We start from the raw sequence: 27,021 nt of genomic DNA, 5'->3' as shown, positions 1-27,021 counted from the left end.
ATCGTCTAGCTATAGGTCATCATAACACATTCGTGAGTGACCAGAAACCACAACTCCAGGTACGCCTTTCATACAAATGCAAGTACACAGAACTAAGGGGTTCAAATCTATGACAAAATGGCAATCAATCCAGAAGCAGTTTTGATCATAGTCGGATCTCGTTGTCTTTCAGATATTGATCGAACTGATCTGGTAGGCCAGAAGGCTCCGCCACTGCAACATAGGTATCTGGTCGGAGCAAATATGCTGCATCCTTTCCCAAGCCGACCGACTGATATTTCTCACACCAAGGAAATATGTGCAGAGGAATTCCCTTGGAGCGGCACCATTCCTTCAACATGTCTTTCGGTTCACCATACACGTGCATCTGCCATTCAATCTCCTTCAAGCTTTGGAAGTTATCAAGTCCGCCCACGGGAGCCCATGGGATACGGTCACCTCCTTGGACCGTACCAGCGGAGCCAGTGGACAGGGCACTGTCCCGATAATTTAGCATAATCTGGGATACGCCACGGAATACTCTTTGTCGCACGAGACCAAACTTGGACAGAATAGGAGAAACATAAGGAATGAACCATGTTCGAATGAAATATGAAAGGTACCCCTCTGAGGCAATAGCGTTAAAAGCAGTATCCGTCGTGTTGACCAGAAGCGCTGCGAACGCACCGCGTTCAATTTCGTAACTATCAAGGAGAGACATGTCGGCTTTGGCTTGGATAACTGCTGCAAGCTTCCAGGCGAGATTAATGGCATCACCAATACCGGTATTCATTCCTTGTCCTCCGACCGGACTGTGGATGTGCGCCGCATCCCCGACAAGAAAAGCCCGTCCGTTGCGAAAGGCCTCAGCCACCCTGTGGTGAACATGGTAGGTGCTGAACCAGTTTACCTTGTCGATTTTGACGCCCACGGCCTTGCCGTAGTCTGGGGCAACATCATCGAGTGTGACGTCGGAAATGTCTTTCGTCAGGGCGCTTTCATCGACCGCACCGTTTAGTCGCGCACGACGGTCTTTATCGTAGGCCATGAGCAAAAAAAATTGCTTATCATTGAGACTCAAATGCGCTTGACCATTGAGACTGGGCCCGCTGCCTTCAATGTCGGCTACATAGAACAGCTTTGAGTATGTGGCCCCTTCGAATCCGATCCCGCAGTTCTGACGGACAGCAGAATGAGCACCGTCACAACCAACGATGAAAGCTGCTTCACAGGTCTCGATGTCATCATTGTCGATATGTAATTTTGTCAGATTCCTCAGTCGCGCTGTGATAAACGAATCCTCCTCCCGGAACTCGACCAACTCGCGATTGCGCTCGACATGCACCCCCATTGTATTCAATCGCGCCTCTAACAATCGTTCATGCTGATCTTGGGGGTAGATGTGTATGAATGGGTAGGGCGTTAGGCCTGCACCAAGATCACCGAAAGGGACATGGGAGCGATGGACTCCCCCAGCCCAAATATTGGTCGCTGCGATCTTATGGCCGTTTGCGACAACATCTTCGGCGAGGTCGAGTTGGCGATATAGCTCGAGTGTGCGGGCGTGAATTGCCATCGCTCGTGATGTTGATGCCTTGGCTTCTGATTTGTCGATAATACGCACGCTGATACCTTGGCGAGTTAACCACAGAGCTAGAACGAGGCCCGTTGGACCTGCTCCCACGATGAGGACATCGGTGCGTGTCATATTGACGGAAACGATAGGTGGTTCAAATCAAGAGTATTATATTTCTTGAAAAAAAGATTCTGTAGGAAAGTAGTTGTTCTTCAATTATTATACAACATGGTGAAAAAAAAACTCCAAAGCCGAGCTGCTCGTATTTAAACCCATAATTTTCCCGACCCTCCTATGACTCAGTCCACGATGATGGACATGGAAAACAAGTAAAAACGCACAATCGCGTCATGAGATGTTAGGCCCCCAGTTGGAATGTCCGCCTTCATTCTGAATTTGGGGTAGAGGTCGGCGTATAGTTTCCGAAGAAAGCGAGCCGTATACGAAGAGGCAGTGCAGTTGACTATATACGTCGGCCTGGAGCATCAGAATCGCCGATGTCTTCCGCATGTCGGTCGGACAATGTCGGGCCGTCGGGGGTTATTGAGACCGATGGGCGGAAGAATGGCTGCTGATTCGAAACCGGGCCTGAGCGCAATCTTTTTTCAGTTCATTCAACTTCCATTGTTTCCCCGGATCAAGAGTCTTCCCGTCCGATCTGGGTCAGCTACTGCCCAATTGACCTTAGTCGCCCTGTCATGCCGAAACGGGCAAAGTGCCCTTAGGATCCAGACGAAGCGATAACCCTTTTGGGCGAGTTCTTTGTCTCGTGGATCCAACGAGAGCCATGGCCACCTGGTCATTTTAATTATTTGAAGATTAGGACCTGTCTGGATCATGGGCCGAGAATCCAATCGACCATGGAGCGGCTCACAACTCCGCAACTCTTCTTTATTCGGGTCACTTCCCCCCCCAGTTCGTCCGACCTCCCGGTACGACTGTCTTTCTTTCTCTGTCTTCTTCTCTACCGTCTGACAGGTCAATATATAGGCCAATAAACAATGTCCTCCACGCGCCACAATGCATCGGCAACCTCGTCTGAAAGAAAACGCTTGCGCGATAGACGAGCTCAACAGAACCTGCGAGAGAAACGGGAGAACCGCATGAGAGCTTTAGAGGAGCAGGTGGCCTATTGCCAGAAGAATCACGGCAACGAGTTGATCAAAAACTGCATGCTCACCGTCGACAGTGTTAGGCGGGAGAATGAGCTTCTTCTTGCTCGACAAGAACACCTTCGTCGCCTGTTTCAGAGCTGGGAAGCCCAGAGCAACGGTGCAACGGGGGCGCGTCTAACACTTTCTTCGACGTATATGGCGTCCAACCCTCTACCAGCACCGACGACATCGATTTGTAGTCCAGACAGTGAGACGGTCTTGGTCGATCCGAAGATACACACCATTTCTGGCTGGTCCGTCAATGGTGTAGATTCTGCACATCTCGGGTCAACTACCGATGGTCTCACAGCTCCATCGATGACTAGCACGTGGCCCGTGGGGTCAGACAGTCCAACCTCGCCCTCGCCAATTGTCGAGCTTCCCCTGATGCCCGACATGCACCCCACACCAGGGCCAGACACGTGCCCCTTGATTACCCCCAAGGAATATAGTCTGATGACTGCTCATAGTCGGAGTTGGTCTGGATGGTTAGCTCTGTCGGATACCATTGCGAAGCTACCTCTATTGGCGTCTCCGTTGGAGCTGCTACATGGCTCACGACATAACTGGCTGGCAGACCAAGTCAACCGACTCCTTCGGCGGCTAAGCATCCGAGAACCTGACCGTTTCGCACTAAGCTGGATCATGTATGTGTTTGTAAGATGGCGGGCTAACCCGACCCCGCTCGCATTCGCCAACATGCCAACATTCCTACAACCTGTGGCCGGGCAGGTGCGGCAGGATCAGCACCCTGAAATGATCTTCTTTTTGTGGCCGCAGCTACGGGTCAACGTGCTGGAACATTGGGATACAATTGATATTCTAGAGCTCTATAGATATGCGATCAGCGCCTGTAGAGTGCGATGGCCGTCCTCCCAGAGCATCTGGGACTGGGATGACGACGACAACATGTTTGTGAAGCCAGAATTCTTTCAAACCTTCATGGACCGGAGTGGCTGGGGGTTCACTTCCGTCTTCATTGATAAATACCCGCAATTGATGAAGGGGATGGATGTGGAGCACATCCGGTATGACATTCCGTAGATCCGTCTATTGCTATACTTCCAGGCCTGACCCAGAAATGATCAAAAACGATACCTATATTAATGAAAGGGATACTCCAGCTTGTCTGACTGCGCAAAAAAAAAAAAAAAAAAAAAAGAAAAATTATCCATTTTTCTCCAATCAGATCAGTCGCAATCAGATTCCAGAGTATCCTGTTGGTTGGTTGGCCATGGATGGTTCACTTTATGCACGGCACTGAATCAGCGTCGCATCTTTTTCTTTGGGACCTGGCAGCCTTATTTTCTTCACGCACAATGATTGGCTCAGCTGTGCCAACTTGTCAAAAAGCTGAATCAGCGTGGGGGTAAACTTCGAGCTCTGGCTTTGACAAAAGCCCATGAATATATATCTGTGCTTCGGGGTGGTTGACCAGTCTAGGTGTTTATATCGCTATCATGTGCACATACTCCGTCTGCACGGACATATTCTGTATTATGTGAAGTTTTATAGTTCGTGGTTCATTCATATGTTAACGTCATATTTGTTCTTCTTTGTCTGCTACTTCTCCCAGCTCTTTATAAACAAAATTTTACCTTTCAACACATGCCCATCTTCCATGCATGGTCCATCCGCGAATAGCCATATTCCATGATAGTGAGGCAATTTATATTCGAAAGACGTTGCATTAAATAATATGAATCACCAGGTCCAACATGCCTCCCCATGCCAGTAGTATTAAAGTTACTTTCGAGGGAAGAATGCATTCCTAGAATTATACCGATCAACCCATGTTCCTTTACTGGCCACTAGTATAAATCGGACCTGAATATGGCAGGAGCAGCGTTTCAAAATTGACATTAGTATCGTGGATGCACTAACCTAACTTACTTTCTCTTTTGGTCTCTGATCCCCAGTAACCCCTTCGTGAAAAGCATATTCATTCCGAAAATTATACTAAAACAAGGCCAACGAGCCTGTGTCTATTATCCCCACGAAAACCAAGGTGCGAGACGAACCTAGCTTTTTCCATGGGTTAAGCTGGGGCTAGTCTCGGCGAACTCCGTACAATCCCACTGCATACTTTCGCCCCTGGCTGGGTGGTAAGATAGTCTCTTTATATATTGGGCTTCACTCTAGTTGCATGCACCAATAGAGACAGAACGACAGATCATCATACTCCAGTGCAGCAGGATGATTCAATCCTTTATTCTCGGTCTCAGATCTACACCGCCACCAACCCACCCGGAAGTCCAAAGCTCCGTGAGCCTTTAATCATATATGTTGATCTAATGTGTGCTTTCCACGATTTGCATTGCCATATAGTCTTGGGTCGCACATGGCCGTGCTGCCAATGAATGTAACTTTCCACGTTTATGGATCAGTAGGGCACATGCTGCGTCAGATAGGATGTGCCCGGTCATTCAAGGAACCGCGGAAGGCTTCCCCCGGACTATCAAGCTTGTAAGACTGGGGGTTATCCTAGCTAAGGTACCGGCATCCAGCGCTTTCCGGACCCGAGCCTCTGTCACTGTCCTTATCAAGTCCAATCAGTCTGCGACTACTAGTAGTGATCCTGAACAGTAGGCAACACGTGATATGGGTAGCAGGTAACCATATGGTGAAAATAACATTAGAGTCATGTTTTACTACACTATATATCTTACCCCAATCTTCAAGGTGTCGGCCATGGTTCTCTCATTTCCAAAGGTCATGCCAAAGTTCCCTAGTCTGCTAGTACATATCAATTCAAGCCAGGATACGCGTAGGTTACATGCTCAGCTGCGCTAAGACCGGCACAAGAGCTTTGAGTGACTACATATTCACGGTCGAATATGTTTCTTGCTGAAGGCTATCTTACCGTCTCATGCATACACGGTGATTATAAAGGCCATCACCAAACGAAACCAACATAATTTGCCAACGGAAACCAACACATATAGCTCTCTACAGGCGTTGCAAGGATACTACATACCGGTTCATATCGGTAGCGTCCAACCTCGCATCCCATATTGGTATCACATGGCGAGCTTATGTCCTGTATGATGATCGCCAGATGGTGTGGGATTTGTATCCAAACCCCGAGTATTCAAAACAATACAAATGTTTATCTATTCTCTCAGGTACGCGCCAACCTCCGAGAAGAGTTTTGGTCCCGTAGTGGCGTATAGTCCACGGAAACTTGGAATATCGGAGTATGCTGTGGTATGATAGCCTTGGTAATGTCAGTGATTGAATCCTGCATGATGCTGTGGACATGATAGACAGGGAACTTAAAACGTTTAAAGAACCATCTCACCTTTGATTCATGTTTCTATTCATAAGGATTCAATAGCTACAAGCATAAATTAAACTGGTCAACAGGAAGGGTAGTGGAGCGGGCCGAATTAGCGACCTGTCCGCTATAGTTCTGTAGCATCTTGAGACTCAGGAAAAAAAATATTCAATTACAGAACACCGCCTGAATCCCACTTGCCGCCCATAAATAATATTCTAAGGTTTAAGTTTATATTGCTGTGGTACAAGACGTTCCGGACACTATATCAGTGATACAAATCCCCTGTTTCACTTAGAGAACATTTAGTTTCTCCCTATGCAGACCGCGATGATCTTGATGCCAAGCCTCCTTAGGCTCCTCCGCGCTCTCAATTATTTAAAGAGGATGAAACCGGACCCTTCGATCAACTTCCCCTCTGCCCCTATCTTCCCGCCCTGTAGTACGAGACTTCATCCCGCGGTTCACTGGACAAACATGGTGTGTCCCAGTATATGATTCCGCCGGTTATGCCGATCTCGGCTCGCCGAGAAATTTCAAAAATTCGGCCATTCCAGAGATGGAATAATCATCGGCAGCTAAACAGAAACTAAAGACTAGTCGAAGAAAACGCAGCAAGTAAAGGAAAAAGAAAAGAAAAGAAAAAAGGCTAACCGGACATTGCCCTAATTTTGCGACGGGTGGTTTTCGCTAGTTCACAATGTGACTGTAAATGGCGCATTGAGCGATGTTGCAGTGAATCCAAGTGCACGGCATACACCTCCAGCATGTTCCCGTGTCTTTGGTGGGACCGTTCCAGAGTTATCCACTCGGTCGGGGTCTGGTTCGTCTGGTAAAGCATGTAGAAAATGTGCGGCGGGAGGATATTTTGGCGGCAGGACTTGCTCTCGATGCCTGAATGTACCAAGGCATCAACAATGACCTCAGGCATGATATCAGTCCACCTGATGTTCGCTCTCCATTTCCTGATCCAACACACTTTGCGATCATGGCCCACCATATTCATCCCCAGCCCCCATGGGCAACATCAGCTTATGGAGGATTACAACATGCGGGTGTGTTCGTTTGAAGCACGTCCAGACACTGGATGATGTCGTGATTTACCCAGCGCCTCAGTGACCCCAACTTCCAATGGGCTTATGATTTTCGACATCCTGATCAATGCACATTCCTGGGTCATGCAGTGTGATTCACCAAAGAAAAAAAGAAAAAAAAGAAAAAAGATCTTTTTCTCGGCATGACCGATCCCTACTACACATGGAAATGGCTGAGCGGCAGCCGCCCAACATTGATTGGGATTCGGCCAATTCAGCCACTGTTTATCTATCCGGACCGACTTTCCTCTTGAAGCCGACCACAAGCGTTCGCGCCCGATCCTTGGGATTATAAGCCATCAATGCACATGATAGGTCACCTATTAAGGCTCTGCCCGGATACAGGGTGAGATATCCTCCAATGTACGGCAAGAACAACAGGTTGATCCTCGGTTCTAAACAACCACGCGGTAGTGATCGGTGGTGGTCGAAATATCCGATGCTGAGTGGTTGAGAACAATACCAACAGCCACAAGGTAGCGGTCGCATATCGAGGCGATTCCCATCACCGTCTGAGCCATGGTGTCTTCATTGGATAGAGATTATCACCGTTTTAATCATGCCCCACAAGATCGGCACTGATCTTCATGTGAGCGCGCTTGTTTAAGACAGCTTCTGTATCATCGACCACGTCGAGGGGTCGAAGGATGACCAGAAACAGACCCTGAATTCATTCTATGGCTCAGAGAGCTTGCCACCAACAAAGAACGAGGCTGGAGGGACGTCGTAATAAACATATCACGCCAATGCTTGTGGCTTTTGCACTGAGCCCTGTGGTCAGGCGCAGTGGGTCCATTGCCACCGCAACCCGAAGCTGTACAATAAACGTGATAGTTTGGTGCTGGTCGGTCCCACATCGACGATCAGCACGGCCAGACACGTTCCCGCCAAACCTTGGATGTCGGACCCTTGGATGTCATCGTTGCACCATGGCTCGAGGTTGATAGCACCAGGGCAAAGTCCAGGTCCCTGGCTACTGCAGGTCCGAAAGGTCTTCCGTCATTCGTCAGCGTAGGACAAGCAAAGCCACCAACCTCCTACCGACGTCGGCCATAGCCCGGTTCCCGACGATAGGATCCCCATGTGTTATTACCTTATCTAGCAGTAAAACCGTAGAGAGACAAAAAAAAAAAAAAAAAAAACATAGCGGCTGAAGCGGAGGGATCTCACCGTAGCCGCCAGGAAGCGACCTTCACACTTGATCCCAAGCCATTATAAAGGGCCATCTCATTCCACAGACAGTTTCCAATTTTTCTCTCGGACTACTATCAACGTATACTACTATCCAAAACAAACAAAGCTCGCCGCTATCTAACAACCCTCAATATGAAGTTCACTGGTCTCGCCATTGCCGGCCTTATTGGCTGCGCTGCTGCCTTGCCCCCATTCGGGGCTTCTTCTACTCCGTCCAGCTCGATTTCTGTTTCTGTCACCCCGAGCGCTTCCCCCAGCTCGTCCAGCATCGCCTTCGCTGGTCTCAGCAAGCGCTCAGAGACCCCTTCTAGCTCTGCAACTCCGTCTAGCTCGGCCTCCATCTCTACCCCATGGGTATTCCACAGACGTCAATTTGCCACGCCCTCCAGCTCTGGCATTGCGTCCAGCTCTGCAACCCCATCCAGCTCCTCTGTCGCAGCCCCATGGGTCTTCCATAGACGCCAGTTCGCGACTCCCTCCAGCTCTGCGACTCCTTCTAGCTCGGCTTCTGTCACCCCTAGCAGCACTCCTGCTTCTTCTTATGCGAAGCGCCAAGTCGCCACACCTTCCAGCTCCGCCACTCCCTCCAGTTCCGCTACCCCTTCGAGCTCTGCGTCTGTCACTCCCACCACCTTCGCAGCTCAGAAGCGCAAGTTCTTTGGCTCCAGCAGCTCTTCTTCCGCTTCGCCTTCTTCTTCCGCTACTCCTTCCTCCTCCGCCACTCCGTCTGCCTCTGCCTAAATCTTCCCGGAGATCGGGAGTTCCGCCATAAGAAAACAATTGTCATGCCTTTCCACACGGAAGTAAAGTGGATCCTGCAGTCTCATGCACCGCTTGATCAAGATCGGAGGCTGACACAATCACCAATTATTTCTGTCCTTGTTTGTCGCGACCACTACTGGTTTGTTTAATATATTGCTGTTTTTTGAAGGGTGGGTATGCTGGCGTACAAAGTTTTTGCTTTTCTGTGCGATAGAGTCGGGTACTCATCTGTTTGTTCTGTGTTTTAGTTTAGAAATAGAAGTCATTCGTTTGATTGTGTTGCCATCAAATAGCTGACATAAATACATATTCATATACCAAATCTCTAGATCAAGGAGGAAATACCCAGAACATATGGATAGAATGTTCAGAAACTGCCGTTACTTTCCAAACCCTTGGTTTCCAGGTTAAAATAACAAAAGACGCATATTTTCCTTTCACAACCATGTTCAAGCAATTAGTGTTCTCATGAAGGTTAATCTTACCTCACGCCCTTGTTTTGGATGACCCCATTCGGGTGGAGCCGAGAGTATGGGATGTAACCCTAACTGGAAGTATGCGGACGTTAAGTAAGGCATTATTGGAAATTGATCCAGTGTTAATTGAAAGGCACTGAATCGAGTATTGGGTGTTTATTATTGATGGTGTTGATAGACGAACCGATATATCAACACCATCAATATTATGAGCCTGGAGGGTATCATCCAGTAAAAATTGGAGATTATTTCCATAATCGCTATCGGGTAGTCCATAAGCTCGGTCATGGTACATATTCAACTATCTGGCTTGCTCGCGACGAGATATTTAATACAAATGTAGCAGTCAAAATCTGCAGGGCAAGCCCTAACCGGTTCGAGATTGATATACTGGCAAAGCTATCAAACCCTAAACAGTCATCAAACATAGGCAGAGCTATCATTCCTTCTATCTTGGATAAGTTCAATATCCAAGGGCCTAATGGTGATCACGTCTGTCTGGTAACTAGCCCAGCAAGGATGAGTGTCTCCGATGCGAAGGAATCATGGATTAGCCTGTTTCAACTTGAGGTAGCACGGGCCATAGCAGCACAGCTTGTGATTGCAGTTCGATATATCCACTGACAGGGGTTTGTCCATGGCGACGTACACCGAGGAAATCTTCTTTTTCCATCATCTCGTGAGTTTACTGAAATGTCTACTGAACAAACATATAAGGAATACGGTGAGCCGGAATTGGAGTCAGTCAGTCGGTTAGATGGCCAAAAGCTGCCGACAGGGGTACCAGAATATGGTGTAGTACCTATCTGGCTTGGAGAATCAAGTGAAAACGTAACTCTTCCAGAATCAAGGATTCTACTTTCAGACTTTGGTGAAGCATTCTCTCCAGCGAAAGAAGAAAAGTTTGAGTCTCATACACCTCTCCTAATCCGTCCCTCAGAAGCTCGATTTGAACCGACAAAGTCTCTTACTTTCTCATCCGATATCTGGTCACTTGCATGCACTATTTGGGATATTGTTGCCCAGAAAACACTATTCGAAGGGATTATGACAAACGAAGATGATATGACTTGTCTGCAAATTGGGCTACTTGGCCCGTTACCGACCGAATGGCAGCAAAAGAATGGAGAGTGAATCCACCAATCCAAATACCTAAATCGACCATTGGAAGGTCACTTCGAAAAGACCGTGCAGCAAGCACGCATAGCGGGGAAGATGCCGAGTCTCGAGTTAGAGGAACAAAATGCTCTGTTGTCGATGTTGCGCTCGATGCTTTCCTTTCAACCGGAAAATCGTCCATCTGCCCAGCAGGTTCTTGAGTCTGAATGGATGGTGAAATGGGCTCTGCCCGAGTACGAAAGGTTTCACAGCAGTCAACAATAATATGTATTTACTACCGTTCATCTAGGTGATAGCCTTAACATCGTACATTGAAAGCCCGGAAGCAAACTATAGAATATCCCGTGCAAAGGCGCATATACAGGTGATGCCACACGTACAGGCAGAAGTTGCTTTTGATGTTGTTCTAGAATACTAAATATATATATATATAAATAGACAGTACAGAACTGGAAAGGAGCTACATTACCCCCAGGGGTATGGCTTTTACGTTGTTCGGAACCTCGATTTCGTCCGCCGTATTTATCTGTTATCCTTATCGTTATCGATAAAGATAAGAATGGAGCTAACTTACCACTCTAATTACTAAGTTGTTGTTATGTGACGTCGGTGCCTAAAGTACTAGTGGGGCACTTTGGGCCCTTAATTCTGCAGGATCTTGACTAGTCGCTAAGTGTCCTCTTAGTTCATTGTGATCAGAGTTCGGTGGTTTAAGCACGGAAGTAGAACCCGCGCCTTTTCTCGCATTAAAATTAAGTTACGAAATATCTCAACAAAATATGGACAAAGCTTTAGGGCTGGACCAAAACATGGCCCCAGTCAGGCACCCTAGAGACGATCAACCGAACCATGAAAGTCCAAACACAGATGAGGGGCAGAGCACAGCTAGCAATAAGGCAAGAATGCCTGGTATTAAATATGATATCCTTGCGCCGTTCAAGAAAGCCGACGCGGAAAAGGTATGTATTGTCTATTAGGTACTGACTTCATCCTGCTGATCCGGTTAAGATCTGCATGGAGCCCTTCGAATACACCAGGTCTCTCCCCGGCAAGAACACTGTTGGTAAGGTTATCGAGTGCTTGCAACCTTGGTTGAATATTTCCGATCATTCTGCGGCGGTCCTTACGGACGTTATGACTATGTTGCAGAATTCATCCTTAATGTACGATGGTCCCACAACTCGAGGTGTACAGGTATAGGATTAACTGATGTAACGTCTCTGACAGGCTAGATGATATTGAAGACAGTTCTCAACTTCGACGCGGGGCACCCGCTGCACACGTTAAATTCGGTCTCAGTCAAACGATAAACAGCACTACGTATATAATTGCCAAGGTTGTCTCCGATGTTCAGACCCATCTCCGACCAGAGTGTGCCAAAGTCCTGTCTGGTAAGATGCCATCTTTGTCCGATCGATGACATTGTATTAAAATTGCTTGTAGAGGAGCTCCAAACTCTCACCTTAGGCCAAGCTCTTGATCTCAACTGGACATTCCATAAGAAGTGTCCCAGCGTACATGAATACCTTGTCATGATCGACCACAAGACTGGGGGTTTCTTCCGTCTGATGCTTCGGATCATGGAGATTGAAGCAAGTACTTCGCCTAATGAGGAGTTACGTCATTTGATTACTCTCTTGGGGAGATACTACCAAATCAGGGATGATTACCAAAACCTAGCTTCTGAAGAGGTAGGGCTTGTGCTTAGTTTGATAGTTTGATATTGCGCTAACGAGCTTGTAGTATACTGTCAAGAAGGGTTTCTGCGATGATCTTTCCGAGGGGAAGTTTTCCTTTCCTCTAATCCATCTGCTTGAGCATAGTCCCAATTCCAGTACAGTACACAAGATGATCTTCGACCGACCACCTATGGAGGAGGGGGAAATGTCCGAGCAGAAAAAGTCGTATATCATTGCGCAAATGGAGGAGATAGGCAGCTTGGAGTATACACGGGCGGTGCTAGATGGTCTTTTTGACTCTGTATGGGACATGGTAGAGAAGGTTGAAGAAGCTATGGGTGCAAATATGGGATTCAAAGCTCTTTGCAAGGTATTAAAGCTGCGGCAGAGCGGCGGAAAAGTACCTAGCTAGGTAATCATTATTTTAACTGATGATAGCTTTGCTGACTCAGCCATTCTATTTTATGTTGTTATTTGAGCGACCAAAGAGGGGCAACCAGACGTTGCCAACTCATATGAATGCCAAGAAACTAATGCGTAGCCTCAGTCAGTACCGCAAGGCTGAAGGGGTGGAAGAGGCTTGGAACCTACCTCATAAAACAAGCCGGCTGTCTCAGAGTTGACAGCGATGGATTGCGGGTTTTGCAAAGAGGCCGTGGGTTTACCTAACTCTGAGCTTAGGGAAGTGTTCCATACAAAGTGCCATGATGCCTATTGCTGCCCGTCAGAGAGCGATGTGTATAAGCAGCTATGTCCACGTTGTCAGCATTTGCGCCTCCCGCATCTGGTCAACTATGTGGCCATCAACTTGCCAGACAGGTTACCTCCCCTGATAATCGGCCGGATTCTCAAACATGCAATCGACTATGATGGAGTGAAGACTAAATGTCATCTTTGTCGATTTATTTATAACAATGCTGTCCCCTATCTCAGTGCCATACGGCAGGATGCGCGCACATTGTACGACTGTTGGATTTATATTACCCCCCGTTCTCAACACGATAGTATTATAGTTAAGCACGGTTCGTTTAAGACATGGTTTGCATTGTGGCCAGAACTCCCTCGACCAGGAGGACATTACTTACAGAGATCAAAAGACCGGGTCAGGACGACTGATACAATTCCTAGTTCGGCTCCATACGTGGCTTGGGGTAAAGTTCGCTCTTTGTTGAACCCCACATCTATATTAACTCCGGGGCTTTAGTCCTGCGTCAGAGCGACCGGCTGGACTAAAACTCATTAACGTCCACCAAGACCATATTGTTGAAGCACCCGCGGACTGTGAATACATTGCGCTAAGCTATGTGTTTGGGAGCGTGACGACAGTTAATATAACGTGTTCGAATTCTTTTAATCGGCATAGCCTGCCGCGAACAATCAGAGACGCCCTCGTTGCATGCTATGAACTTGGCTTCAAGTATTTGTGGGTGGATCAGCTTTGTATCAACCAAAGCGACCCTGTCGACCAGTTGCGCCAAATCAACCAGATGAGCCATATCTATGAATGCGCTGCATATACTATAGTTGCACTTGCAGGTGAGGACTCCAGTTATGGTTTACCTGGAGTTACCAAGGCCCGCTCTTGGAACTTCAAGTGTATCACAATTGGCAACACCAATATCACGACACTGCCACCAGGTCCTGATTTCTGCATTACGCAGAGTAAATGGTATACCAGGGGTTGGACATTTCAAGAAGCTATGTTCTCCTCAAGGCTAATCCTCTTCACCAGCTACGGTGTTCACTGTAGCTTTCGCGACAAATATGGTTGGCTTTTGTCGAAATCCGAATATAATACGCGCGACGAAGCCTTCAAGCTGCCGCGCCCGGGTGAATACTGGTCGGCATTAGCACAATACACAACTAGAGACTTGACGTTCCCGTCGGATATTCTAAGGGCCTTTACTGCAGTCCTGCGGTCTATTTACGGGGATTACACATACTATGGGTTACCCTTTCAAGAGATTGACGATGCAGTCCTTTGGGCTCCAAACAAGGTTACTTCAGCACCCACGAGTAAGAGGCATGGCTTTCCATCGTGGTCTTGGGCTTCCCACTGTGGCCCAGTATCTCCTCCTGATGATGACAGAGCTGCCGGACTTGCCATATGGGCTCTTCCACCACGTGGCTTAGGAACAGCAATCACTTTCTGTAGACCGCGCCAGGAGCAGCAATGGCCGAAAATGTGGTATTCCATGTCACTTTACCGCATGCGCCTAATAGCTAGCGCATTGTTCACAGGTTGTCTGCGGAGCAACATCCATCTAGACGCATGTCTCGACACCCAGGCCTGCGAGCAACTATTCTCAAGGTGGCCCGATTATGCCGCCTACTGGGACGATGTCTTTGGTCAATATCGCCAAGAGGATATCTTTTCTCCTGTGGATATCAGAACAGCGTCCCTGGGCGCTCGTATACTTGTCCATGGTCAGACTGCACATTTTATGGTCCAGCCTAACCTAGATTATTCATCAGGAAGCCATTGCATCCACTCCATGAACGGGAGCCTTTCCGGATATGTTGATATCCCGCAGTATGAGGTCCAGAAATCTACTAGGTACGTGGGTGAATTCATCGCGATATCCGTGGCGATCAGTCATCCGTTCCCGTTTTTGAGCGGTAGAGGCGGGGACGATCCAGAATATGAGGACTATTTACGTTATCGGGATGACAAGAGTGATCTTCCAGAGCATATGCGACAGGTATTGTCAAACCAGGGGGGGTTATATTTTCTGTTGGATGTCATGCTCATCAAAAGAGATGAGCACTCTAATGTGGGCAGACGTGTTGGGATAGGTCGAATATGTCTTAGGCCATGGGCAGAATCAGAGCGACGGTTTAAGACCATTGTCCTCGAATGAATATTCTACACAACCCATGTCTGCTCATGCCATAACCCTCACACTGAACACTGTATGCGGTCAACCTATTTATGGTATCAGGATACTACTGTCACCATAACCTTTTGCACACGGAGGTGGGTATCTATTGAATGACTGATTGATCTAGTTGTATCTATTTTATCCAACAAAGGAATCACAAATTGCCTGTCGTTTGTTTTTATATCAACGCCCATGTCAAAGACCTTGTTAGGATAGTTTAACACCTTGGTAGTAGATAGACCTCTATATCCGAAACCTAGCACATTCCCCTCCAAACCCCACAATCGGATCGACCAAACCAATCCCTCAAGTAAAAGGATCCACACTCAACCTACGGTTAAATACCATATCGGTTAAATGCCACCCACCACCAAACATCGGCCCACAGCGCCCCGAGGTCCCCCAAATGCGGGGATCCCAATCCAGGCTTCAAAAATCACCATAAATGTCCATAAATCACCCAGGTCCATAACTCCCAACACCGAAGTAACGTACTAATATTCGCCAAAATGTCCATGACCGTATCCGAATGCACGCAGACCCGGGACGGCTTCCCGCGGCCGTTCCCGAATACCCCGGCCAATGTCCTGGAGCAATTCAAGTTGAACGGCAAGGTTGTGGTTGTTACGGGCGCGGCAGATGGTATTGGACTTGCTGTTTCTGAGGCTATGGCTGAGGCTGGGGCTAATGTTGCTTTGTGGTATAATTCGTGAGTTCTTTCTAGATTCTCTGCTCTGGAGTTGGGGGTGAGAGTTATGATTTGGTTGCTGATTGTTGGGTAGAAATGATGCTGCTGTTAAGAGGGGTGAGGAGTTGGCCAGGGATCATGGAGTTAAGACCGTTGCCTATAAGGTTGATAGTAAGTTGCTTATCTTTCTTGCGTGGTTTGTTGCTAAGATAGATGTGCAGTATCGAATCCTGAGGAGGTGCAGAAGGCCGTAGGGGATGTCGTGAGGGACTTTGAGAGGATAGATGTTTTTGTTGCTAATGCTGGTGAGTTATGCTGGTAGACGCTGGGTGGAGATTATTCGATACTGATGATAAATAGGAATGGCTATTTCGAAACCAATCCTGGAACAAACACTGGATGAATACAGGAAGCAGATGTCTGTCAACGGTATACATTCCTCCCCCCCCCCCTAATGTTCCACCAACTGTATACTGAGTGAACATTCAGTGGACGGAGTAGTCTCCTGTGCAAAATACGCAGGCGAAGTATTCCAGCGTCAAGGCTCAGGGAACTTGATTATCACATCGAGTATGAGCGCACACATTGTAAACGTGCCAACCGATCAACCCGTCTACAATGGATCCAAGGCCTTTGTCACCCAATTTGGTAAATCACTTGCTCGCGAATGGCGAGACTTTGCTAGGGTGAACATTGTCTCCCCGGGTTTCTTTGATACGAAAATGGGTGCAAGTCCGCTTGCTGTAAATGAGGCATACCGAATGGCCGTGCTTGGAAGGCAGGGTCACGTGAAGGAAATTAAGGGCCTGTATCTATATCTGGCTAGTGATGCGTCGACGTATATGACTGGAAGTGATGTGTTGATTGATGGTGGGTATGTGCTTCCATGATTACTGGTGGGGTGTTACGTAGAATAGGTAGTGATGTTAAATGAAATAGTTCAAATTCATTGTATAAGGTAATGTGCAGCCAAACGTAATAGAGAAGTGCACCTCTCCCTCTCCCCTTTCGCTGTGCAGTCTGTATCAAGATACTATCTCGCCCAAAGTTTCATGACAGGTTTCCGGCCCCAAGCTGAGTGAAAAGTGTCATTAAAGGGTTCAGATGGGGGAGCGAGGCCGAAACAATTTCTTCAATTGATAAGGCTGCTTGGAGGATAGGCACGATATCTGTGACGATTGACTCCTCTCTCTCATTTCTCGGAGCAAACTGAAAGATCCCTCGAGGATCCCACCTTTCAATATCAAATCAGGTACTCTCATGACTAGTAATGAATGCATCTAATAATGAGGCCAGGAGGGGCTCAGTCAATGAGATACAGCCATGGTATTAGACCTGCACCGCCCGGTCTAGGTGGGCCTGCCGATCGATTAGGGCTCCGAAACTATATACTAAGGCTAAGTATGGAGAGATAGGAAGATTATGCACTGCAATGTGTCCAACATCATATTGACAAGTATTTTGCCGTGATCATCATTAGACATGAGAATCATCCTATCAGCTGAGGGCTTGAGTCTTGTCAATCGCCAAGAACACCACCGGAAAGGTTTTCCGAAACTCATGATACGAAGAAGGCAGTATGAGGCGCATGATTCAACAACATTGAATAATACATTCCCTTTTTGGCACTACCTTTCCCAGTAAGGAAAGTCCATTTATCAGCCATGTCCATGCTGCAGATCGCTATATATGTAAACTGGAGGATCGGGGTTGAGAACGAACACCTAGAGTGGGGTTTGTCTTAACGCAATTGCAGCACGATTATCGAGGACTCCGAAGGAATGATGAATTAGCAGGTTCCAACAGATACTGCCCATGAATTCCAAGATTACCATTTCCTTATATGGTGCCTGGTTATCCTTACTTTTGTTTCTTTTTTCTTTTTTAATTTAATGACTCCAAATACGCTCCGATACAGAGAGCGGAAATCCTTCCTTAAGTCCTTCTTCACCCAAATCAAGAATACATCTGTACAGCTAACATCTGGATACCATGAACTCATCAAATGTTAAGTGCAACTTACTGTGGGCTCTTTTACCACTATTTAACAAAGATGTACTATCTGAACGGTGGTATAAAGTAAAGAAGTATTAGAAGCCAGTCAGTATAGGGAACGGCCGTGGGATATGTTCTTCGAGACTTGAAGCGGCGGATCTCGCAGGAAGAATAGTCATTATAATAAAGATATAATCCGTGCATGAACCGATGATATGGCAATTCATGGCCGGGGGTCCTTTGAAAGAATAAACCCGTAGGTTATAATGACTGGCTCTGCGCCTGACGGGGTAGTTTTACTAGCGGATAGAGCATCGGCTCACTGTCTACCGACAAAGACAAATCTACCCGGAGGACAATCGTCCGCATGCACTACCGTGGTCTAGAATGGTGGGGCAACGCATGTATCCCCGTAACGGCGTAAATCCGACCGACATAAATCTATTTAATGACATAAAGGTATATCTGACAGCGGTTATACATAAATCTACATATCTTCCTCCTTCCTTGTTGTAACTGAAGACGCGCACACCCTCATCCATCCCACTCACGCAATGACCGCCCCCAAGGATATATCGAACCGCGATGAGCTCACTAAAAGAGCGGTTCCCAGTATGGTATTGAGCGACGGCAGCTCTTCATCTATGACCCCACCACCTGCAACAAATACCGAGAGTGATCCCACAACAGCGGCGCAGAAGAGATTTACGGTGCAAGGAAATGCAGTTGTTACCGGCGGTGCCGGTACTTTGGGACTGCAGTCGTGTAATGCGCTTCTCGAGCACGGCTTAAACGGTCTGATGATCATGGACATGGACCCGACGATTTCCCAGAAAGAGATCGAAGGTCTGCGAGTCAAATTTCCCAAAGCCAAAATTGCTACGCTGAAGGTCGACGTCACCGATGAGGTCGCCGTGGAATCCGCGTTTGAGGAGACCACCAAAGTGCTGGGATCAGTAGATGCGCTGCTATGTTTCGTTGGTGTTGTCGGATGCATCGACTCATTGGAGATGCCCATTCCTCAGTGGCGAAAGATTATGGACATCAACACCACAGGCTCTTTTATCTGCGCACAGGCTGCCGCCAAGCGGATGGTGGCTCAAGGAACGGGCGGCTCTATTACCTTTGTGGCATCTATCTCCGGCCATCGTGTGAATTTCCCACAACCACAGGCTGCATACAATGTCAGTAAAGCGGCGATTCTTATGCTAAAGAGTTGCCTTGCGGCGGAGTGGGCTCGGTACGGCATCAGGACGAACAGTGTTAGCCCTGGGTATATGGATACGATTCTCAATGCTGGCGATGGCATTGCCGAACACCGCCGGATTTGGGCCGAACGTAACCCCAGTGGAAGAATGGGCAATCCATCTGAGTTGACTGGTGCCATTGTATTACTGGCAAGCACCGCCAGTACATATATTAATGGTGCTGATATCGTTGTCGATGGGGGGCAGATTGTATTCTGATGGTAATTGCATTACCTTGGCTTGCGCACAATATATTAGAATCAGTACTCTCTCTCCGAAGAAAACACCATTTCTTCCTTAATTGAATAAAAATGTTGAAATATTATGGTCTTCTATTGCCGCAATATTATCTGATTTGTGAGCACCGCAAGGTGCTCTTGCCTACCTCACTGTCCTATACCGCATCTCATTAGGTGACCCTAATGTTAACCCCTTTTAGCATAGAAAAAATTATTAAATCTTGACTTGCAAAGGCGACGAAAGCCGTTTCCCTTCTCGCCCTCTCTTTCTCTCTTTCCGTTAATTCCTGGTGGTTGTTCAACATATCGGTTCACTGCCCTCCGATGCTCCAAAAATGTTCCCAATTATATTGCGGACGGGGCTCTAATAAACCTACGGAAACATGACATCTCCTCTTACCCCTCGTTGAAATACGAGACATAACACCCGACTGGCCAGGGCAGGTCGAACCTTCGGGCGACAGTCAACCGATCGACAGTCCACCAAGGAAGCTTTCAGGTGGGGTCGAGTGGATCATAGCCTAGTAGGTTCTCTTTTAAGAGGGTTGCATCTGACACTCAGAGAACTGGATAAGGACCAGTAACTGAGGTATTCTGTACTCACTACCCAGTGGCTAAGAGTATCCATAATGAGTACAGACTCCGGGAATCCATCATGCCTTCTCTACGGGCCCTTAGATGCCCGATTTGAAGATCGCCCGATGCCCGTTCTTGATAATCCACATGATGTTATTGTTCAGGTTGCTTATACGGGTGTTTGTGGGAGTGATGTGAGTTGTTTACCTCTCCGTTCCAGTATCATTTATACTATGAAATACCGGGAATTGGTATATGTATAGTAGTCGAGGAGAATATTCACTAACCCCACATAAGGTCCACTTTTGGCTCCATGGCGGCATCCGCACTTACGTCTCCGAAACCCAGCCCTTGACTATGGGCCACGAAGCATCAGGAATAATCCACAAAGTAGGCTCGGGAGTCATTACGCTCGTTCCGGGCGACAGAGTCGCAATCGAACCCGGATACCCGTGTCGTCGGTGTGCGCGCTGCAAAATTGGTCGTTATAACCTCTGTCCTGAGATGAAGTTTGCGGCTGATCCACCGTACACTCATGGTACTCTTACGAAGTATTTCAAGTTACCTGCGGATTTCTGCTACAAGATCCCGGATAGTATAAGTCTGTCTGATGCCGTCCTTATGGAGCCTTTAGCGGTAGCTATCCATGCGGTTAGACTAGCGGATATCAAGTTGGGAAACCGGGTGATTGTCTTTGGGGCAGGGACTGTTGGATTATTCTGTGCTGCCGTTGCGAGGGAGTTTGGGGCTTCGGTGGTTGTTTCGGTGGATGTCTTGGAAAATAGACTTCGGTTTGCGAGGGAGTTTATTGGGTCTGTTGGACGGACTGCTATGCCTGATCTGTCGCTTAGTCCGGAGGAGAATGCCCAACGTTTGATACAGACACAAGGGTTTGGTGAAGGGGCGGATATTGTTATCGATGCATCTGGGGCAGAGGCCTCTGTACAGACAGGTGTGTTTTCTTTACGGATGGGAGGGACTTATGTGCAGGCCGGGATGGGAAAACGCAAGATTGAATTCCCAATATCGGAGATGTGCGAGAGGGAGATAGTAGCTAAAGGTTGTTTCCGATATGGGGCTGGAGACTTTGATCTGGGAATTCATCTTGTGGGTTCAGGGAGGATACAGCTGGCGGGGTTGGTGACCAAGATCTTCCCGTTTGGGCGTGCTACTGACGCCTGGGAAACGGCTAAGCGTGGTGAAGGTACTAAGACCTTGATTGAAGGGCCAAAGACCTAGAAGTGATGTAATAAGACCTGTCTTGGTGTTTGTATTGCCTCAACGGAGGGAGGCTGGTGTTTACATTACTGTTGTACGTGGTGAACACCACCACGGTACCTGAACCTGTCGTGACGAACCTGATCATGATCGTAATAGAAAATACGACTTAATTTTCACTAGAACCTGTAGAGCCCTCCATTCGGGAACTAGGGACTATATTATCGAGAGAACGTATGGTGTGAGAGAAAACTAGGGAAGCCCTTCATTACACATGATAACCTTTATGTAAAAGTGCCATTAATCTTCCTCGTTGTGCATGTCACTGGCGGAATCGACGCGCAGCTCAAATATCAACGATCACTCTAAAGGTTTGACTGTAAATAAAGTATCCGCCAGGCTGTCCAGGGTTAAGTTGCAAGAGGAAGGTCGATGCAAACACAATTGGCTTGTCATAATTATCGTCGACCTATTGTTTTCAAAGACCAGGCATTAGTTATAATCTGGATTAGCAAGAGGGGCGACTTACGCAAAGGCGTCCCGTAACAGCCACAAGCACACCCGACTCAGGAGCTGGTGTAGCGTCTGCGGTAGTGATCACGGTTTTCACATTCTTGAACTCGGGTCTCTACACACAGAGTGATGAATAAGACAGGGATAACTTTTTATACATTTCATTGGGAACATAATACTCACATTCAAGGCTGTTATGATATTTTCTGCACCTTTGTGTTGCTGATTCTCCCAGACTAAGATGGACTCCTCACGCTGTTAGACCGTCAGTTTTCTATATGGCTGCTTGTACTGCAGCTATTGGCAGTGTGTTTCTTGAATTGGAATATACATATAAACTCGCCAGGCCAGGTCTGGCAATTGAATTGTCGAATGTGACATAGTAGTGTTGAACGAAGGTAGCTAGGCGGAGTTAGCAATCACTGACCAAGTAAACAGAGGGACGTGATAGTGATTGGAAGAGAAGAACTAAGGGGTATATACAGGCAATTGATTGATAATCCGTCATTGCTGCAACTCACTAGGGAGGCCATGTTAGCAACGCCAGGTTGGTCTATAACTGGGCTAGTAGCAGTCGAAATTGGCAAAACGTACAAGAGATAGACACCAATTCAATAGGGGGTTGAGTATGGAAAGATGTTGCATGGCCATCTGGGAGGACATACAAACCCCTTAAATCAGAGCAGTGGCATACCCCTCCTCAAGTAATTCTCTCAAAGTGAGTTGGCAATGCATGAAGTTGCAGAAGGATTCTGTAAAGACTAATTCCCAGCGCCAATATCATTGGCCCATATTAGCATTTAGCTTTAAATAACCTGGGAGACTTTCTTCGGTGGGTCGATCGATTTGAAGATCCTTCTGTGTCCAGACTAGCGAGATCTTTAGGTATTTGTCCCTCCCTCAGTTCGAGTGAACGAGATCAGGCATCTTCACGTCTGAGTGGATACACCAAGTAGCGGTGTAAACAAGATAGTTTTCCTCTGTTACACTCTGTCCAAAAAGAATGAGACGAGAAGCGATATAGTTACTTGCATTATCGTATTGTTTATGATTACTAGTGTATTATCGTTGACTAACTCACGATTGTGGTAAGTCATATATAACCAAGAGAGCGAGCTGGTTGCAGAGGTCTTTCGACGAAGCCCTGGGTATAGCAAGTACTCCAGAGCACTTCTAGCCTCAATATTGTCATAAAAAAAAATCCAACGAAGAAAGAAGATGACATTGATATGATTCAGCCCTACGCTACCATAATCACAGGTGACCACACAATTACGGTATCATACTAATCCTGCGATAGACCAAGCTAGGTTAAATGGTTAAGTGACTCGTAACCTAGAATTACGGCTAAGGATGTATCTATCCCTAACAACTGCCAAGTGGAGAATTAGTCAATTAATCGAGGGTACTATTAACAGTGTTGAGGGGAAAGCTTTGCGCAACCGCAGTTGAATTTTAAACAATCTAGTTGTGATTTGGCTTATGGTTGATAATATCGCCGGTGAAGCTATAATAGTGAAATTCTAGCCTCGTTAAGAGCATATACTGGGGAGATCTAGACACTAAATGCTACGAGTAAATGCCTCTCTGGTGTATAAAAGTCATCCAACCATGCGATATTCCGCTGGCCCTGCTCTGTCTTTTCAAATGCTCAGACCTTCACTCCTAAAGTCTTCTCCATACCACCAAAGGCGACCGAGTCCAACCGCTGTACTGACCGATCCTGCGTGAAACTGTGAAATTTGCGTAGGAACCATTCATCCGCCGTCGTGTTCTTCCCGTCATTTCCAACGAATATAGCGTCGTCTGCAGCTCGTAAAAAGTACGCTGTCGAGTACCGATCATAAGGTTGGGCACCATCCTCATCAGTGAGCGGTAAAACACGGTGCAATGCTGATCGGAATCGCTCGCCTGACAGGAACCGTAAAGTGTCCCCAACATTGACAACGCCGTGGCCTTCGCGTGTATGTACCCATTCCCACTCGCCCGTTGTCGGCGACAGCACCTGCAGCCCCGGCTGTTGTGTGAACAGCAAAGTCAATGTGCCTGCGTCTGTATGAATGTTCTGACCCAGGCCCTGAGATCCTGGAGGTTTCGGTGGGTGGTGCAAGAAATACAGAGCCGATCGCGACTGCTTGTCATCGAGATGGGTGTTGAGGAAACTTTGGATCTTCCCATCATTCGGTGTCGCATCTGCCAATGCGGAGAGAATTGTCTTCGTCACAAGATGTGCGCCGAAGTGCAAGTCATCGAATGTCAGGAGACTTTGTCTGACCACTTCTGGAAGCGGATCGCGCGAGAGCTGGGCATCGCGTGAGAGCTAGAGGTACAGGCATATGTCAGTGGGAGTATAATTCAACTAAGTCATACATATACGTACACGGAGTGACTCATAGCCATCCCTCTGGCCTTCTTTGACTCCAGATTGCTGTCCGATGGGCTTGTACCCATGGGCATCAGAGAGAGTCACCGTCTTTGCTTTCTCTTCGTTGGGCTTCTTGAACCATTCCTCAACGATACCGTTGCACGCATTCAAGGAGCTGATAAGCTGACCATCTTTCCATCCTCTCAGATCCAAGTAGAAGAATCCATCGTCGGTCGCAATCTGCACCATTCGAGAGACTTCCTCCGCATCCCTATAGGCCAGTTTGACAAAGTCAATTGTCTGCAACTTGGCCACGGGAGACAGTGCTTCTTGCAACATATTGAAGATAATAAAAAGCAGCCTCGTAAAGATGTCGGTATCTGTTCTTGGTGTAAAGCTTTTGCAACCTTCAGGGGTTTATATAGATCTTTCATGCCGGGGCCTTGTGTAGAGTGCTTGGCGTATAACATCTTCCAGAAATTTTATAGTTACATTGACTGTAGAATTCCTCGCGGCACATTCCAAAACCAAATCACACCATTGTGCTGCCGGATTCCTCATATGCAAGCTCTTCCATACCTAGAATGGGCAACCAAGCCGCCCAGGAGGCGACCCGCGCTCCATGCGGTACATATATGCATTATCTCCTCTGGAAGGAGAAGATTAACGGGTGGATACCAGGAACCCTGTCTCAGCTAAGAGAAAAGTAAGGATACACGTCGGCCACGGAAGTAGGGTTACATTCCCGATTGCAACGAAAATGGTTAGTTGCAAAGGAATATGAGCAGGGATCATTGAACAAGGATTAGATTAATAATCAGACTCCATATTAAGACATATCCCTTTGTTCTCCTGGCACGGTGTTCGTTCGGCCACAACCTTTTCTATGAAATACTTAACCTGGATTTTATAACTAGAGCCAACATATTATCCTCTTCTTTTGGCTGATAGTCTACTTAACAGCGTAGCACCATGGCGCAGCTCACAGCACAATCATTCGATCGATCAATTACCTCTCACCCACCAGATGGTGGGAGGTCGGCTTGGATATTCCTCGCCTCGGTCTCCGTCATGCTCCAGCTGACGTGGGGTATGCGCAATTTTGATCACATCCAGACTTGATCTATGCAGGCTAACATGTACCCCTGCCAGGCTTCACAATCTCATTTGGTGCTTTTCGTGAATATTACTTTTACGAGTCGGCTTTCTCCGGTAACCAGGTGATTGCTGTGATTGGAGTTGTTAGTACGGTATGTGTTCCTGATGACGCGGCTAAGAGATGCACGCGCATGTCAAGTTCCTGTCTAAGGCTTCATAGGGTGTGATTCAACTCCTCTGTCCCTTTCTAGTGCACATCCTTGGCGGAAGAGCTCGGCTGCGTAAACCGCTGCTATGCATCGGCTCAGCCATTGTAGTGGCCGCATCGATTGGGGCGGGATTCTCCCACACCCCTGTCCAACTAATAATGACCCAAGGGGTTCTCTACGGTCTGGGTAGTGGTCTCGTCTTTGCTCCCAACATGAGCCTGATAGATGAATGGTTCATCAGGCGGCGTAGTCTCGCCTACGGCATCTACTTTGCATGTTCAAGTATCGCTGCTGCCATCATCCCTCCAGTTATGCGGGTGCTTCTGGCAAAGTACTCAGCCAAAGCGACATTGATTGGCTGGGGTATATTTGTTGCTGTTGTGCTGAGTATAGCCCTGATCGGCGTGCGGCCTCGCCTGCCGTCGTCCTCCCGTTCTGCGGAGAACGAAAAAGAAAATCCTCTCTCTGGACAATTTTCATATGGATTTCTACGAAAGCCTCTGTTCTGGCTAGTTCTCTTATCCAATGTCTTACAAGCACTGTCCCAATACTTACCTTCCGTCTACATACCGTCTTATGCAACAGCCGTAATTGGTGCTTCCTCGGCAAGTGCATCGGCTCTACTCGCCATTTACAATATCGCATCCGCCATTTGTCAGCCGTTCTTAGGCTTACTCGCGTAATTTGACCCCCCAAAAAAGAGAAGGATTCCCAGTTGCGTTACTGATTTTGGAATAGTGATAAGCGAGGTATTCTGTATCCGCTGCTGCTCAGTACTTTGGTCCCAGCCATTGCTGTTTTGTGTATCTGGGGCTTTGCCACGAAATACGGCCTACTCGCACTTGTATGCATCCTATTCGGCGGTCTTTCCGGGGGCTATGTTGTTCTACGGAACCGCTTTGCAACGGCTATCGTTGGAAACAGTGATCGCCCGAATGAAGAGCTGATTGTATCAGGCCTGATCATGTTCTTCAGGGGAGGCGCCACAATCGCATCTGGCTTTGTGGCTACAGCAGTCTCCTCTGCGGGTGAAGATCGGGGTCTGCACAAAGGGAGTTATGGGGCCGGTCAATGGCTTCCATTAATTCTTACTGTTGGAATTCTCACCGGGGTCTCTTGCATTGGTGCACTGGGATTCCTGCGGGAAGTCAAGCAAGGCAGGAGCGTGGAGAACAGTAGTGAGCAAGCCCATGGAAATTCGTAAGAAGCTTACGGGCATCTGCATAATCGTTGGGAATTAATGTACTTGCACGGAATCTCCGAAAGGATAGTTTGCGCCTCGGCTGCAACATGCAAGAAATTTCTATTATTTCATTTTTCCTCCTTGGATGGGAACGATATGTTAGGGCTCAGCTTATACAGGATACCAACCTCCAATGACAATTCAGCAACGCTGCGAGCTATATACATAAGGGGAAGGGTTATTTCAGTCGTTTGACTGGGTCGGTCCACATGTTTATTATTATTTTATTCTTCTTAAAACGGCTCTCTTTGACTGGCAAGTAGAAAATATACAAACTTCCTTAGTAGCACCCTGTTTAATTTGTTTCAATTACCAATCTAGGATATACAAAAAGAATCGCCGAAGTTCGGCATCAGCCAGGAGCGGGGCTTGCTGTCTTGTACCTATGCGGCATCTGTCCGTGTCTTCCGATGGTATAGTTCATTCTCTCAAGGGTCT

At 47.4% G+C, this 27,021-nt stretch overlaps 14 protein-coding genes across 14 annotated transcripts; 10 read left to right on the top strand and 4 right to left on the bottom strand.

Moving 5' to 3' along the window:
- Positions 1-5: 5 nt before the first annotated feature.
- On the bottom strand, positions 6-1,903 carry BDV27DRAFT_122851 (putative FAD binding monooxygenase). The gene has a single exon (XM_032065730.1). It carries the CDS (start codon positions 1,685-1,687, stop codon positions 146-148), a length of 1,542 nt encoding a protein of 513 aa, XP_031931230.1. The 5' UTR covers positions 1,688-1,903; the 3' UTR covers positions 6-145.
- A 464-nt stretch (positions 1,904-2,367) lies between these two features.
- BDV27DRAFT_122849 (uncharacterized protein) lies at positions 2,368-3,876 on the top strand. The gene is made up of 2 exons (XM_032065729.1): positions 2,368-2,487; positions 2,546-3,876. Exon 2 carries the CDS (start codon positions 2,557-2,559, stop codon positions 3,751-3,753), a length of 1,197 nt encoding a protein of 398 aa, XP_031931229.1. The 5' UTR covers positions 2,368-2,487; positions 2,546-2,556; the 3' UTR covers positions 3,754-3,876.
- A 3,315-nt stretch (positions 3,877-7,191) lies between these two features.
- On the bottom strand, positions 7,192-7,663 carry BDV27DRAFT_53665 (uncharacterized protein). The gene has a single exon (XM_032076881.1). It carries the CDS (start codon positions 7,567-7,569, stop codon positions 7,306-7,308), a length of 264 nt encoding a protein of 87 aa, XP_031931228.1. The 5' UTR covers positions 7,570-7,663; the 3' UTR covers positions 7,192-7,305.
- A 539-nt stretch (positions 7,664-8,202) lies between these two features.
- BDV27DRAFT_122846 (uncharacterized protein) lies at positions 8,203-9,358 on the top strand. The gene has a single exon (XM_032065728.1). It carries the CDS (start codon positions 8,407-8,409, stop codon positions 9,013-9,015), a length of 609 nt encoding a protein of 202 aa, XP_031931227.1. The 5' UTR covers positions 8,203-8,406; the 3' UTR covers positions 9,016-9,358.
- Positions 9,359-9,677: 319 nt separating this feature from the next.
- Positions 9,678-10,895, top strand: BDV27DRAFT_142242 (kinase-like domain-containing protein; the record flags this gene model as incomplete). The annotated part of the gene is made up of 3 exons (XM_032069927.1): positions 9,678-10,109; positions 10,140-10,642; positions 10,736-10,895. The coding sequence occupies 3 exons, from the start codon at positions 9,678-9,680 to the stop codon at positions 10,893-10,895; spliced, it is 1,095 nt and encodes a 364-aa protein (XP_031931226.1).
- A 443-nt stretch (positions 10,896-11,338) lies between these two features.
- BDV27DRAFT_122845 (FPP/GGPP synthase family protein) lies at positions 11,339-12,749 on the top strand (the record flags this gene model as incomplete). The annotated part of the gene is made up of 5 exons (XM_032065727.1): positions 11,339-11,590; positions 11,640-11,794; positions 11,859-12,022; positions 12,075-12,322; positions 12,375-12,749. Coding segments are annotated over exons 1-5 (1,091 nt in total), but the record flags the coding sequence as incomplete, so codon positions are not given.
- Positions 12,750-13,599: 850 nt separating this feature from the next.
- On the top strand, positions 13,600-14,616 carry BDV27DRAFT_122844 (uncharacterized protein; the record flags this gene model as incomplete). The annotated part of the gene is made up of 1 exon (XM_032065726.1): positions 13,600-14,616. A coding segment is annotated over exon 1 (646 nt), but the record flags the coding sequence as incomplete, so codon positions are not given.
- A 7-nt stretch (positions 14,617-14,623) lies between these two features.
- On the top strand, positions 14,624-15,206 carry BDV27DRAFT_122843 (uncharacterized protein). Its single transcript, XM_032065725.1, has one exon. It carries the CDS (start codon positions 14,755-14,757, stop codon positions 15,169-15,171), a length of 417 nt encoding a protein of 138 aa, XP_031931223.1. The 5' UTR covers positions 14,624-14,754; the 3' UTR covers positions 15,172-15,206.
- Positions 15,207-15,686: 480 nt separating this feature from the next.
- BDV27DRAFT_168503 (uncharacterized protein) lies at positions 15,687-16,770 on the top strand (the record flags this gene model as incomplete). Its single annotated transcript, XM_032074787.1, has 5 exons — positions 15,687-15,901; positions 15,975-16,051; positions 16,102-16,185; positions 16,241-16,309; positions 16,370-16,770. The coding sequence occupies exons 1-5, from the start codon at positions 15,702-15,704 to the stop codon at positions 16,768-16,770; spliced, it is 831 nt and encodes a 276-aa protein (XP_031931222.1). The 5' UTR covers positions 15,687-15,701.
- Positions 16,771-18,392: 1,622 nt separating this feature from the next.
- Positions 18,393-19,452, top strand: BDV27DRAFT_122841 (uncharacterized protein). Its single transcript, XM_032065724.1, has one exon. It carries the CDS (start codon positions 18,430-18,432, stop codon positions 19,339-19,341), a length of 912 nt encoding a protein of 303 aa, XP_031931221.1. The 5' UTR covers positions 18,393-18,429; the 3' UTR covers positions 19,342-19,452.
- A 522-nt stretch (positions 19,453-19,974) lies between these two features.
- On the top strand, positions 19,975-21,298 carry BDV27DRAFT_122840 (NAD(P)-dependent alcohol dehydrogenase). The gene is made up of 2 exons (XM_032065723.1): positions 19,975-20,131; positions 20,235-21,298. The coding sequence occupies exons 1-2, from the start codon at positions 19,991-19,993 to the stop codon at positions 21,174-21,176; spliced, it is 1,083 nt and encodes a 360-aa protein (XP_031931220.1). The 5' UTR covers positions 19,975-19,990; the 3' UTR covers positions 21,177-21,298.
- A 203-nt stretch (positions 21,299-21,501) lies between these two features.
- Positions 21,502-22,176, bottom strand: BDV27DRAFT_142237 (nuclear transport factor 2 family protein; the record flags this gene model as incomplete). Its single annotated transcript, XM_032069926.1, has 5 exons — positions 21,502-21,624; positions 21,685-21,783; positions 21,852-21,923; positions 22,000-22,070; positions 22,152-22,176. 5 exons carry the CDS (start codon positions 22,174-22,176, stop codon positions 21,502-21,504), a joined length of 390 nt encoding a protein of 129 aa, XP_031931219.1.
- A 987-nt stretch (positions 22,177-23,163) lies between these two features.
- On the bottom strand, positions 23,164-24,609 carry BDV27DRAFT_122839 (uncharacterized protein). The gene is made up of 2 exons (XM_032065722.1): positions 24,049-24,609; positions 23,164-23,988 (listed from the first exon to the last, which is right to left on the bottom strand). Exons 1-2 carry the CDS (start codon positions 24,370-24,372, stop codon positions 23,320-23,322), a joined length of 993 nt encoding a protein of 330 aa, XP_031931218.1. The 5' UTR covers positions 24,373-24,609; the 3' UTR covers positions 23,164-23,319.
- A 310-nt stretch (positions 24,610-24,919) lies between these two features.
- On the top strand, positions 24,920-26,826 carry BDV27DRAFT_53641 (major facilitator superfamily domain-containing protein). Its single transcript, XM_032076880.1, has 4 exons — positions 24,920-25,123; positions 25,186-25,283; positions 25,352-26,019; positions 26,079-26,826. The coding sequence occupies exons 1-4, from the start codon at positions 25,006-25,008 to the stop codon at positions 26,542-26,544; spliced, it is 1,350 nt and encodes a 449-aa protein (XP_031931217.1). The 5' UTR covers positions 24,920-25,005; the 3' UTR covers positions 26,545-26,826.
- Positions 26,827-27,021: the final 195 nt, after the last annotated feature.

This window comes from Aspergillus caelatus (assembly GCF_009193585.1).
Source record: "Aspergillus caelatus strain CBS 763.97 unplaced genomic scaffold BDV27scaffold_26, whole genome shotgun sequence".
Taxonomy (NCBI): domain Eukaryota; kingdom Fungi; phylum Ascomycota; class Eurotiomycetes; order Eurotiales; family Aspergillaceae; genus Aspergillus; species Aspergillus caelatus.
Note: the sequence above shows the minus strand (reverse complement) of the source record. Positions and strands in the feature narration are given on the sequence as shown.

Excerpts from the sequence above, each read along its gene's own strand:
- BDV27DRAFT_122840 (XM_032065723.1), top strand. The coding sequence starts at position 19,991 with ATGAGTACAGACTCCGGGAATCCATCATGCCTTCTCTACGGGCCCTTA. Across the intron at positions 20,132-20,234 it reads CGGGTGTTTGTGGGAGTGAT|GTCCACTTTTGGCTCCATGG; the intron begins GTGAGTTGTTTA and ends ACCCCACATAAG.
- BDV27DRAFT_122843 (XM_032065725.1), top strand. The coding sequence starts at position 14,755 with ATGGTCCAGCCTAACCTAGATTATTCATCAGGAAGCCATTGCATCCAC.
- BDV27DRAFT_122839 (XM_032065722.1), bottom strand. The coding sequence starts at position 24,372 with ATGTTGCAAGAAGCACTGTCTCCCGTGGCCAAGTTGCAGACAATTGAC. Across the intron at positions 23,989-24,048 it reads ATGGCTATGAGTCACTCCGT|CTCTCACGCGATGCCCAGCT; the intron begins GTACGTATATGT and ends CTGTACCTCTAG.
- BDV27DRAFT_53665 (XM_032076881.1), bottom strand. The coding sequence starts at position 7,569 with ATGCGACCGCTACCTTGTGGCTGTTGGTATTGTTCTCAACCACTCAGC.
- BDV27DRAFT_53641 (XM_032076880.1), top strand. The coding sequence starts at position 25,006 with ATGGCGCAGCTCACAGCACAATCATTCGATCGATCAATTACCTCTCAC. Across the intron at positions 25,124-25,185 it reads CATGCTCCAGCTGACGTGGG|GCTTCACAATCTCATTTGGT; the intron begins GTATGCGCAATT and ends TACCCCTGCCAG. Across the intron at positions 26,020-26,078 it reads CCGTTCTTAGGCTTACTCGC|TGATAAGCGAGGTATTCTGT; the intron begins GTAATTTGACCC and ends ATTTTGGAATAG.
- BDV27DRAFT_122849 (XM_032065729.1), top strand. The coding sequence starts at position 2,557 with ATGTCCTCCACGCGCCACAATGCATCGGCAACCTCGTCTGAAAGAAAA.
- BDV27DRAFT_122841 (XM_032065724.1), top strand. The coding sequence starts at position 18,430 with ATGACCGCCCCCAAGGATATATCGAACCGCGATGAGCTCACTAAAAGA.
- BDV27DRAFT_122851 (XM_032065730.1), bottom strand. The coding sequence starts at position 1,687 with ATGACACGCACCGATGTCCTCATCGTGGGAGCAGGTCCAACGGGCCTC.
- BDV27DRAFT_122846 (XM_032065728.1), top strand. The coding sequence starts at position 8,407 with ATGAAGTTCACTGGTCTCGCCATTGCCGGCCTTATTGGCTGCGCTGCT.